The following is a 13,521-nucleotide window of genomic DNA, read 5'->3' on the forward strand; positions in this document are numbered from 1 at the left end:
TCATGTACCGCTTTTTGTGCCATCAAAAATAACGTCCGTTAGTCATAACGGGACATAACTGGTGCTGCAGGATGGTCAAAAAATCCCATTGATATGAATGGGATATTTTGACAGCCATTTTAGGGACTTTTAGATGGAAGTTCATGATGGGCGTTTTTTACAGGTGACCAACGATAGTGTGAAACCATGTAAGTTTGCCTCTTTAACCAAAGTACCATGTTAGACTAGAACCACACATGCAGGTTTTGAGCTAAAAAAAAATAGGTGTGGATTCAGAAAAAAAAATTAAAAAGGAAAGACTGATACTTTTTATGTCTTTTATCTGCTCTTGTTTTAATCCCAAATGACGGCATTAAAAACTGGCATGAGAACTGCATGAGGGCTATGGGTTGGACTTACCTAGACTCTTAAAGATAATGGTCGGGGGCCATGTGCATGGGATTAGCGTGGTTACACCTGAGCGCTCTGTGTTCAACAAAAGAAAGTGGCAACACACGCAATATAGCTGCTCAATAACTTATTTTATATATATTCAAGAGATTGATACATCTCACAGGAAAAAATAATATTCACCCAAGTGCACAATAATATTTCAGCAGTGTCCAGCCGGAGATTTCATTAGCTCACCAGGTTCTCAATCGTGATTTATTTAAACACCCTCGGGTGTAGGAGATGGCCGTGCGCATGGACACAGGTCATATCAAGATAGAGATCCTGGCGAGCTAATGAAATCTCCGGCTGGACACTGCTGAAATATTATTGTGCACTTGGGTAAATATTATTTTTTCCTGTGAGATGTATCAATCTCTTGAATATATATAAAATAAGTTATTGAGCAGCTATATTGCTTGTGTTGCCACTTTCTTGTCATATTGGGGAATGCCCTCTGGGCTCTTGAGCCTAATTAGCATAATTAGGGAAAGGACTATAGAGATAAAAAAGAGGTATACCCAGGACAGGGCCGGACTGGGGATAAAATCTAGCCCTGGAAATGATTGAATACCAGCCCCACAGCACTGCGTCATTGCGCCAGCCGATGGCCGACCTAGCTCAGGCGTATCACTGTACGTGGATATACACACATGCATTCCTATATTAATGTGTGTGTGTGCCTCTATATATATATATATATATATATATATATATATATATATATATAATTATCTTACCAATATTCCAATTAGTTTGGTAGTTTGTCCCCATATTAGCTAGGCAGGAATATAGTAGATAATCCCCCACGTTAGCTAGGCAGAAGAAGTACCCGACGTTAGGTGTAGGCAGCAGAGTTCTCCCACATTAGGTGTAGGCAGCAGAGTTCCTCCACATTAGGTGTAGGCAGCAGAGTCCCCCCACATTAGATGTAGGCACCAGAGTTCCCCCACATTAGGTGTAGGCAGCAGAGTTCCCCCACAGTAGGTGTAGGCACCAGAGTTCCCCCACAGTAGGTGTAGGCAGCAGTGTTCCCCCACAGTAGGTTTAGGTAGCAGAGTTCCCCCACAGTAAGTGTAGGCAGCAGAGTTCCCCCACAGTAGGTGTAGCCCGCAGAGTTCCCCCACAGTAGGTGTAGGCAGCAGAGTTCCCCCACAGTAGGTGTAGGCAACAGAGTCCTCTCCCCTCCAGCCCCAAAACCCCCCATTCCCTCCCCAGGATGGAAAAAAAATGTGCTCACCTGATTATGTTCCATGCAGTGATCTACTCCGCAGCAGGGGCCCACATCTTCCATCCTCCACAGAGCAGGTGCCGATGAGTGACGTTGGAGGTCACATCCTCTCTCTGGGTAGGCCATAGATGTGTCTCACACATAGAGGAGGCTTTCTGCTGTATGTACGTGAGCCGCGCATACAGCAGTGCATGTCCAGGATCCTCAGTAGCAGCAGCCCCTTTACCCGGCCAGGCCCTCAGACCACGTCCGAACGGACCGGCCGGTCAGTCTGCCCCTGGCCACTACATACAAGGTCCTGATCCCAGTGTCAGGACTTTATATGCTGGAGTGAGGCAGGCAGTAGCTGGCTTGTACTTTCCGCATTGGGCAGCTAAGCACGGGCAGGCCACTGCCAGTCCACAGGGCGGGTAGCCTACTGGGAATATTCATGGTATCCTGTTAGGCCAGTCCAGCGCTGGCCCAGAATTCTGATTAGAAGCCCTACTAGCCATGTGATGTTCTGCTGACAGCTCTGCTTTAAGTTTCATGCCTAACATTATGCAGTAAGCGCCTAAACTGTTTCTGATGTGGTATTTGAGTAAAAGACAGCACAGTATTTCTATTATTTCTATTATAACCATATGGTTCTTGTGAATTTGAACTTAGGAAGTGTTTTGTTGACTAAGATAAAAAATATTAAACTGTACCGGATTACAGAGACACTCTCTGGGGATGCTGAGGTAAACTGCTAACCCTATTTTACCTCATGGATTGTGCACCTGCCCATCCCCTTTGTCCTCTCTCTGTCCCTGTTCTGTTTTAACCTTCTCTCTGTATTCGTGTACTGTGTTATTGGTATTTTTGGACTTTGTATTAAACGTGTCTTCATAATCTGATTGGGTAGGTGCCCATAAATGGGTGGTAGAATCACTATATATGCCAGTCAATGAGCAACCACACTGACACAATATCTGGATTCTCACAAAACTGTAAGTACCGTAATCTGTTATATGCTGTTTATGTTTATGCTGTTTATCTGTATGTTATAGATTGTGAATGTCCTTTTTCTATATTATTCTTTTACTAGTATCTATCATTTTATTTTACCTATTACTATAAATATTTGCTTTGAAAAACTTAAATTACATGTAGTAAAGAAATTTTTTTTTAGTGTATTAATAGATCAGACATAGGGTCTAATCTACCAGCGATATAACTGATACTGCACAATAATGAACATAGCAAGATGACACTTTGTGTATATGTATATATGTTAGAAGATAAGAAACCTCAACAAAGATAATATAATGCATTTGTAAAGTTTTCAGACTCTTTTTTTTCACATTTTGTTTTGTTGCAACCTTGTGTTAGTCAATTGGGTTCAAGTCAGGACTGTGGCTGGGACACTCAATGACATTTACAGAGTTGTCCCTAAGCTGCTCCTGTGTTGCCTTGGCTGTGTGCTTAGGGTCACTGTCTTGCCCGGTCTAAGGTTTATCACTTTATAAGATGTTATTACCCTCTAAGTATCATTATCTTTGTCATGAACAGGTGGCGCATTGAAGGGTTTGTTTAAGCATGAAGGTCTTGCTACTATCTGTAGCCGTGCTCTTCTTCACAGGTAAGATGACTCTTGGTACATTTGCATGATAAGTAATACTGAGTTACACTTATCTCCAGCTTTATATCTACATATGTGCTCCAAATCTCTTTCTTACTGCTATCTACTGTGTTTTGTATTAGTTCAACTACTCTGATTCCTATTCTACCCCTATCACAGAGCTACCTTGCATCTGATGCTGAAGATATATTTTTTAAGGGATATTCCCAATAAGACAATCCCTGTTCATAAGCCCTCTATTACATAGTCACACACTTTGAACAGACGTCATATATTACTACTTTATCCTCTGCGGGAGAAATTTGAGGCTGCGTTGTTTTTCTCCCTGATGATAGACATTGGGGATTTCAGCAGCTATACCCATACCTCATAGCATTAGACTATCTCCGTAAATGAGGATTCAGATGCTCAATGTCAGCCTCAGAAAAAGTGATTTCAAGTTCAAACAGTAAATGCTGTGAGATTTTGCGGGTCACAAAATGGAGGCTGAAAATGTAGGAATAAAGCATGAAGGTTTTCAACCTCACAATTCTTTAAAAGAGAACCTGTCACCTGGTTTGGGACACTAAACCACCAGTACTTTAAGCAGCAGAGGACACCCGCCTGGTCTGGCAACTGACTACAATTTGACATTTTTATCTCTAAGAGTGAAGTCATGGACTCTCATCCTCAGTTTCCAGCACGGGCACTACATTGCTGAACCGGGTGGATGTCATACCAGCAGCTTTGGGACATCAAACCCCAACTGCATTAAGATGTGCCGGTGGTTTAAAGGGTACCTCTCATCAAATAAACTTTTGATATATTTTAGATTAATGAATGTTGAATAACTTTCCAATAGCATGTCAATGAAAAATATGCTTCTTTCTATTGTATTTTTCCCGATCAGTCCTGTCAGCAAGCATTTCTGACTCATGCTGGAGTCCTAAACACTCAGAGCTGCAAGCCTGCTTTGTTCACAGCCAAACTGTCTGTGAACAAAGCAGGCTGGCAGCTCTGAGTGTTCTCCTTTGTGAACAAATCAGACTGGCAGCTCATAGTGTTTAGGACTCCAGCATGAGTCTGAAATGCTTGCTGCCAGGACTGGTAGGGAGACCCCTAGTGGTAATTTCTTCAAAGTGGAAAATTAAATAGAAAGAAGCATATTTGTTAATAGCATGCAATTGTAAAGTTATTCTGCATACATTAATCTATAATATATCAAAAGTTTTTTTGATGAGGGGTACCCTTTAATGTTCTAAAACCAGGTGACATGTTCCCTCATTACAATGGTGTATGATTCATTCTGAAACTCTGGAAAATTTCAGAGGAACTATAATTATAAAACAGGCTGGGAGTGTGGATAAAAGTCAGCTGGGTTCATGTCGGCTACTTACTGCCCTACCAGCCTTTATTGATATATCCTATTGAGTATAGGAGAAATCTATCAATCCAGACCAGTGGGGCAGAGAGCAGCCAATGGGGCCGGTAGCCCTGTTCTCAGCAGGTTTTATGACTATGATACCTCTGAAACTGTGCAGTGAATTATAAACCATTGTAATAAGGGAACCTGTGACTGTTTTCTGGCACTGTGTTTCCAGCAGCATGAAAGAGACAACAGGTTCCCTTTAAGCTGCCCATGCAGTGTGACTAAAACCCAAGGCAGTCACAGGCAACCGTCGGCTCTGCAGATGTTTTGGACTATATCTCCCATGATGCTTTGGCAGCATTTTAGCTGAAAGAACATCTTGGGAGATGTAGTCGAAAACATCTGCAGTGCCGAAGGTTGTCTGTGCCTGGTCTAAGGTCTGTAAGGCCAGACAGACGGGTGCCCAAGAGCTTCCAGTGGAGAAATATACAATGGATAAGTTAGCCTTTGAATGCCCACTCCTATTGCTTTCCCAACAGATCATCTGCAGCAGAGGTTTCTGACAGCTACACATCTCCTCCTGTACAGATGTGTTATTAGAGAAATCATGTCATTAGAAAATTGCATATTTTATACCATTAACATGAGTTACTTATAGCACTTTGTATACATAAAGATGGCATATATACTAACAGACTATTTCTGAACAGATTTAGGGTTTTAGGGTTCCTTGTGACATTCTCTTTGTCTTGCAGGGGCACAGGGGCGCTACTTTTGGCAACAGGATGAACCTCACCAAGAACCACATTCAGACAAAACAATAGAGAAGATTGCACAGGATGGAATTGCAATTGTGACAGAGCTTTGGAAAAACTTTGATCTTAGCAAAATTGCAAAGGAGTAAGACATTTCCCTCAATTTTTATGACTATTAAGATAATAACACAATTCGTCCCTTAGTTAGTGCATAGTAAAGTCCAGAGTTGAAGATGTTATTTTGCTACGGGGGATTTTTTTTGTAGATAACTGACATTTGTAAGCCTATTGGTGTGCATCAATGGTCACAGGATATTGGGGGGATTTGTCATTGTCTTTAGAGCTGTTTTAATGTGTATATATTTGTCTCACAGTTGGTGCTGCACAGGGTCTCTGGCTCTTTTTGCGACTTTTTGCTTAAGGCTAAGTTTCCACTTGTTTTTTTTCTAAAAGGAAAACAGAAGGCGCTCCATGTGCGGGATCAGCAGGTCAGGCCCATAGGGAGGGGGAGTAGATCTATCTCACGCCGCTTACCAGAGTTGGTTGTGTGCACACACACAACAATGGGAAGCGCCTGAAAGTAAATGTGTCCTCATCCGCAGCCCTCCTTGGAAACAATAGATAGACAGTTGAACAGTAATAGTAGGAGATGTCGGCGCTGGACGAAGGAACCAGGAGGAGTGCAGCATAAAATCAAGGTGGGTTTATTGGATGCAACGCGTTTCGCTGTGCATGCGCAGCTTCATCAGGCATGACAAGGTTGGGTTCACAAGGGGTATAAATACCTACATGTGTTAACCCTTTATATTACATAAAATTGTATATCGAAAAAATTATAATTAAAACATAAAAAATACATTAAATACATGTCGCTTTCCATATCATATAACATACAACAATTGAAACATCAGTACCATATATTAATTGAATCAAAGACACAAAAAAAATATATACGGTTTATATATAGAAATTGAAACAATTGAAATATATATATATATTTTTTTATATATATATTCTTTTGTGTCTTTGATTCAATTACTATATGGTACTGATGTTTCAATTGTTGTATGTTATATGATATGGAAAGCGACATGTATTTAATGTATTTTTTATGTTTTCATTATTATTTTTTCGACATATACAATTTTATGTAATATAAAGGGTTAACACATGTAGGTATTTATACCCCTTGTGAACCCAACCTTGTCATGCCTGATGAAGCTGCGCATGCACAGCGAAACGCGTTGCATCCAATAAACCCACCTTGATTTTATGCTGCACTCCTCCTGGTTCCTTCGTCCAGCGCCGACATCTCCTACTATTACGGTCCAACTTGTTTTTTTTCTGTCAGTTTTTGGAAAGCTGCCACTGCAATTTTTGAGCCAAAGCCAGAAGTGTATTCATAAGGAATAGGACATATAAAGGAAGGACTTACACTTCTCCTCCCTTATGGATCCAATTCCCACTTTGGCTCAAAAAATGCAGTGGCAGTTTTCCAAAAACTGCCAGAAAAAAATAAATAAAAACAAGTGGAAACTTTGCCTTACACTTTTTTTTAAGTGTGTACAGACCAGCTGTTTTGCAATGGTAATGGATTTATCAACTGAGGCTTTTTTTGTGTGCAAATATCTCCAAAAAGTTGCAAAAATACATCATCCCAGACTTAGCTTAGGTTTTTGTTGTATGTGTAGAAAAGTCCCAATTGTTCGCGCAGCAGGATAAAAAGTCACAAAATTTTGCGCAATGAATAAACTGGAGAAATTCCAGGAAATAAATACCTGCACAAAATTTATCAAATGCCCTGCTACCATTTATTTGGTGCACCTACACATTAGCAGCACACAAATTAAAGCTGGACAAAAATGCTTTACCTACTACTACAATGATGAATTCACCCCATTGTCTGATATGGCAAGGCCAGAATGACAATTATCAACTCCCTTAGAAATCTAATGGTTTTGGTACCAGAAATGTGAATCTTAAATTTGAAGTTGCCTAAACGTATGATGTGAGTACGTGTAGATCACAGTGATAATGGACCAGTTCAGCAGATTAATGATCTGTTGTAATGTTTTTTTTAAATAGCATCTAAAAATGTCTGCATTTTGAAAATGCACATGCTTTTTGCATTTCTGATGAATGAAGGTGAATAAAAAAATGCATTTGCAAAAAAAAAATAAAGTATTTATGCAAATGCATTTTAAAGGAGTTATCCAGAATTAGTAAATCAATGCTGATTTCTTAAACAAATCAACACCACTCTTGTCCTCAGGCTGTGTGTGGTTTTGCAGCTCAGTACCATTGAAGTAAATAGAGCCAAATTGTAATGCCACATATAACCTGAGGATAGGTGTGGTGCAAGCATTGTTGAAAGTAAAATGACAGCAAGAAATTTGGGGGGTCCATTATAATTGAACCAGAAACCTTAATATGCTGTCCAATTGTTATAGAATCAGCACTTCTAGCAAATATAATATTAAAGGGGTACTCCATTTCCGAACGCTTTTTTCCCACTGCAGGGCCACGTCCCCTCAATGCAAGTCTGTGGGAGGAGGTGTGATGGCCGTCGTGCCCCCTCCCATAGACTTACATTGAGGGGGGCGTGGTCATGATGTCACAAGGGGCGTGGCACACCACCGCAGCGCGAAAACAGTGTGAGAAACATTTACTTCCGAATGTTGGCCAGTGGAGAACCCCTTTAACCAATAATGATTTTCAGGGTACATGTCACATCGGGCACTCTATTTCATAAGTCAATAATAAAAGTGCCATATTTATTGACTATTTTTATTTAATTTAAATATACCAAATCTTTGTTCCCAGATATCAAATTAAAGAGAGGCTGCAAACGGCAAAGAAACATGCCAAAAAACTAGAGGAAGCAATTGAAAGTTACTATGACGAAGTTTTCAAGAAATTCGATGAACAGCTTCATGAGAAGTTCCCAACCTTTAGGACAAAGGTAGTCCCTATTTTGAAGGATTTTGATGATGCTTTGGAAGAACAGCTTACAAAAGTTGCAAAAGAAATAGTGCCTGTTGGATCCGATCTTATAGTTGGAATAACTAAGCATCTAGGTAATTTCTTTGAAAATCTGGAAAGCGTTGCAGAAAAAGGCCGGGATGCGTTGCGCGGTGAGATTGACAGCCTGCGCGTAAAATTGCAACCCTATGTGGATGAAGTCCATGCAGAATATGAGAGATATCGCAAAGATTTCCAGGGTGAGTTACAGAAGGATTATACAGAGCTGAAGCAGGATGTAGAGAAGAATGTAGAGAAGATACGGGAACAAGCTAAGCCTCACATCGAAAACTTAAAACAGAAATTCCCAGATCGTAAGGAATTCCAAGAAAACGTGGAGAAGTTCCTTAAGGAACTGACAGAAACATTGGAAAAGATGTAAGAAGGGCAACAAAAGAAAAGCAATGAAGAAATGTGATTTCTAACTCTTATGACTTCACTCTATGACATCTAAAAGTCTTCAGTGTAATATCTCTGTTCAGCTTATTAGTCTTCAATGTAATATCTCAGTTCAGCTTATTAAATTACATTTTCATCAATGCTTAATGACTGATAACTGCTTTATTATACATTTTCTTTAGACTATTAGGCTGGGTTGCCATTCTGCAGTTTTTTTGGGAAACCAAAAGCCAAAGCCACAAGTGGATCCATGAGGAAGGAAAAGTACAAGTCCTTTCTTTAAATTTCTCATTCCTTTTGACATTTTTTGACCTTGGCTTAAAAACTGCAGTGGGAGTTATCCAGAAAACTGCCAAATGGAAATCCAGCCTTAAAGGGGTTGTGCGCTGCCCTGCCTTTCAGAGCCCCGCTCGCAGCGTCCGGAAGTTCATTACTCCGAACGTTGTGTGCGGGCTTCCGTGTTCGCGGCCGCCCCGTCGTGACGTCATGCCCGGCCCCTCGTGACGTCACGCCCGTCCCCTCAACCAAAGTTTATGGGAAGGGGGCATGACAGCAGTCGCGCCCCCTTCCCATAGACTTTCGTTTAGGGGGCGGGCGTGACGTCACGAGGGGCCGGGCATGACATCACGAGGGGGTGGCCGCGAACACGGAAGCCCGCACACAACGTTCGGAGTATTGAACTTCCGGACGCTGCGAGCGGAGCTCCGAAAGGCAGGGCAGCGCACAACCCCTTTAAGCCTAGCGTTAGTAAAAAGCAAAGCCGGACCAGGTTGTTTGTAACTGATAAATTATGCACATAAGTCTAGTACACTTAAAGAGGTTATCCAGCATTAGATAGTGTTCACACAGCAAATTATTTGCAGAATGTCCACCCAGAATACATGGGCGGAAATTCCTCAAATACCGGGTGCCAGCAGAAAATGCTGGTGCTAGGACCGCTCAGAAATGTGCCTTCTCCATAGATGGCAATGCATTTTTTGAGCGGATTCTACCATAAAAATTTTCATATGAAATGCCAGGAAAACCACCAATGCTAAACCAACATGGTGTTTTTATTGGCATTTTTTGCTTCCATAGACTTCCATGGGAGAGAATCGCCAACATTTTGTAAAAAAAAATTATAAAAAAGACACCATAGACTCAACATGTAATGTGTAGGTTGTGTCCCCTCTCCTCTGCTGCTATTCCCCAATTCCCCTGTGCCACAAACCCACCGATCCCGCCTATGGCTTCTCAGCATTGGCGTAGGAAGAAAGATGTCCGGCACTCAAGATATGCCGATAAAAACGGTGCTTCCTTTATTGAAATCTCGACACAGAAGTTACAGACAGAAAGGCATGTCTATAGACATACCTTTCTGTATGTATCTGGGAGTGGTAGTTTTGCAACAGCTGGAGGCAACCTGGTTGGGAAACACTATTCTAGCCAGATAGTGTTGTTTAACTGAATGAATTCCTATTAATTATGACTGCCCAGAAAGCATAGCTTTCCAGGTCATACTTTATGTACCATGGTCTGGTAAAATGAATGCCAAGGTAAAACAGAGTACGCAAATACAGAAGGATGCAACATAACAAGGCTCAGACTTAGGTTGCTGTGTTGTATAAAATAAAGTATAATAGTACGAATAATAATAAAAATATGCAAAAATGTAGAAAAAAAAAACATAGCTGCCTTTCTCCCAAAACAGCACCACACCTGTCCATGGGTTTTGTCTGGTACTGTGCACTAGTCTTTTGAAGGAATAACTAGGAATAAGCTTATACCACACACTAGCTGCGGACAGGTTTGACATTTTTTTTTTTTTTTTGTAGCTCTGATTTTCTAATCTTGCTTAACCTATATAACTAAAAATAATTTTGTATGACCTAATTTTGCATACAGTCCTGCTAACTACACTGCTCAAAAAAAATTAAGGAAACACTTAAAGCGGTACTCCGCCCCTAGACATCTTATCCCCTATCCAAAGGATAGGGGATAAGATGTCAGATCGCCGGGTTCCCGCTGCTGGGGACCCCCGGGATCTACCATGCAGCACCCACATTTAGCGGCTTCCGGAACCGCTGGAGGTCTTCAGGCTGAGTCCATCTCGACCACAAGGACGGAGCATAGTGACGTCACGGCTCTGCCCCCGTGTGACGTCACGCTCTGCCCCCTCAATGCAAGTCTACTGGAGGGGCATGACAGCTGTCACGCCCCCTCCCATAGGCTTGCATTGAGGGGGCGGAGCATGACATCACACGGGGGCGGAGCCGTGACGTCACTATGCTCCATCCCCGTGATCGCCAGTAATCAGACGAACACGCTCCGAGGACTGATTCTAACGGGGTGCGACGTGGAAGATCACGGGGGTCCCCTCCTTTGGATAGGGTATAAGATGTCTTAGCGCCGGAGTACCCCTTTAAAGGGTTTATCCACCATAAGGTGATTTTAGTACGTACCTGGCAGACAGTAATGGACATGCTTAGGAAGGATCTGCGCTTGTCTTGGGGCTAAATGGCTGTGTTGTGAGATTACCATAATATTGTGGCTAGCTTTTTGTGATCTAGTATTTCCTGTTTGAGTTTACAGTCATTTTGTATGCTGATAAAAATAAATATTGGAGTGAAAATCACATAAGAATTTTGAGAAAACCGTCACACACAGATACAGACACTATATTATGAACTACACTAACTTTACAGCCCCTGTAGCATAGTCAAATAAAAAAAAATCCTGGAATACCCCTTTAAACAATGTAACTCCAAGTCAATCACACTTCTGTGAAATCACACTGTCCACTCAGGAAGCAACACTGATTGACAATCAATTTCACATGCTGTTGTGCAAATGGAACAGACAATAGGTGAAAATTATAGGCAATTAGCAAGACACCCCCAATAAAGCAGTGGTTCTGCAGGTGGTGACCACAGACCACTTCTCAGTTCCTATGCTTCCTGGCTGATGTTTTGGTCACTTTTAAATGCTGACGGTGCTTTCGCTCTAATGGTAACATGAGACGGAGTCTACAACCCACACAAGTGGCTTAGGTAGTGCAGCTCATCCAGGATGGCACATCAATGCGAGCTGTGGCAAGAAGGTTTACTGTGTCTGTCAGTGTAGTGTCCAGAGCATGGAGGCGCTACCAGGAGACAGGCCAGTGCAATAGGAGACGTGGAGTAGGCCGTAGGAGGACAACAACCCAGCAGTAGGACCGCTATCTCCGCCTTTGTGCAAGGAGGAGCAGGAGGAGCACTGCCAGAGCCCTGCAAAATGACCTCCATCAGGCCACAAATGTGCATGTGTCCACTCAAATGGTCAGAAACAGACTCCATAAGGGTGGTATGAGGGCCCAATGTCCACAGGTGGGGGTTGTGCTCACAGCCCAACACCGTGCAGGACGTTTGGCATTTGCCAGAGAACACCAAGATTGGCAAATTCGCCACTGGTGCCCTTTGCTCTTCACAGATGAAAACAGGTCAACACTGGGCACATGTGACAGACGTGACAGAGTCTTGAGACGCCGTGCTGCCTGCAACATCATCCAGCATGGTTTGCCGTGGGGAATGGTGTAGAGTGGCATTTTTTTTGGGACTGCACAGCCCTCTAAGTGCTTTCCAGAGGTAGCCTGACTGCCATTAGGTACCAAGATGAGATCTTCAGACCCCTTGTGAGACCATATGCTGGTGCGGTCGACCCTGGGTTCCTCCTAATGCAACACAATGCTAGACCTCATGTGGCTGGAGTGTGTTAGCAGTTCCAGCAAGAGGAAGGCATTGATGCTATGGACTGGCCCGCCCGTTCCTCAGACCTGAATCTGATTGAGCACATCTGGGACATCATGTCTCGCTCCATCCACCAACGCTACATTGCACCACAGACTGTTCATTAGTTGGCAGATGCTTTAGTCCAGGTCTGGGAGGACATCCCTCAGGAGACCATCTGCCACCTCATCAGGAGCATGCCCATGCGTTGTAATGAGGTCATACGGGCACGTGGAGGCCTGTAGTGTGGTTTTCCACTTTGATTTTGAGTGTGACTCCATATCCAGACCTCCATGCATTGATAAATGTAATTTCCATGGATAATTTTTGTGTGATTTTGTTGTCAGCCCATTCAACTATGTAAAGACTAAAGTATTTCATACTATTAGTTCATTCATTAAAGGGGTATTCCAGGCAAAACCTTTTTTTTTATATATATCAACTGGCTCCGGAAAGTGAAACAGATTTGAAAATTACTTCTATTAAAAACTCTTAATCCTTCCAATAGTTATTAGCTTCTGAAGTTTTCTGTCTAACTGCTCAATGATGACGTCACGTCCCGGGAGCTGTGCATGATGGGAGAATATCGCCATAGGAACTGCACAGCTCCAGGGACGTGAGTCATCAGAGAGCAGTTAGACAGAAAACAACAACTCAACTTCAGAAGCTAATAACTATTGGAAGGATTAAGATTTTTTAATCAAAGTAATTTACAAATCTGTTTAAAGGAGTACTCTAGTGCAGAGTATTCCTGCTCCGTCCTGCCCGGGCTGCAAAATAAATGAAAATGAACCATCACTCTCCTCCCTGGGTTCACGCGGAGCGCCACTACAGCTGATCGGTCCTCCGGTCCATCTCCTTCATACTTCCGGGTGTAACGAAGCGTCACATGGCACTCAGCCTATCGCTGGCCACCGCGATGTTCTGCCTCGGCCGGCGATAGGCTGAGCGCCATGTGACGCTTCGTTACACCCGGAAGTATGAAGGAGATG

The 13,521-nt window shown here is 42.5% G+C and overlaps 1 protein-coding gene across 1 annotated transcript; it reads left to right on the forward strand.

Moving 5' to 3' along the window:
• The first annotated feature begins 3,193 nt into the window (after positions 1 to 3,193).
• On the forward strand, positions 3,194 to 8,897 carry LOC130294400 (apolipoprotein A-I-like). The gene is made up of 3 exons (XM_056544114.1): positions 3,194 to 3,263; positions 5,367 to 5,511; positions 8,190 to 8,897. Exons 1-3 carry the CDS (start codon positions 3,221 to 3,223, stop codon positions 8,767 to 8,769), a joined length of 768 nt encoding a protein of 255 aa, XP_056400089.1. The 5' UTR covers positions 3,194 to 3,220; the 3' UTR covers positions 8,770 to 8,897.
• The last annotated feature ends 4,624 nt before the right edge of the window (positions 8,898 to 13,521 follow it).

This window comes from Hyla sarda, chromosome 10, assembly GCF_029499605.1.
Source record: "Hyla sarda isolate aHylSar1 chromosome 10, aHylSar1.hap1, whole genome shotgun sequence".
NCBI lineage: Eukaryota > Metazoa > Chordata > Amphibia > Anura > Hylidae > Hyla > Hyla sarda.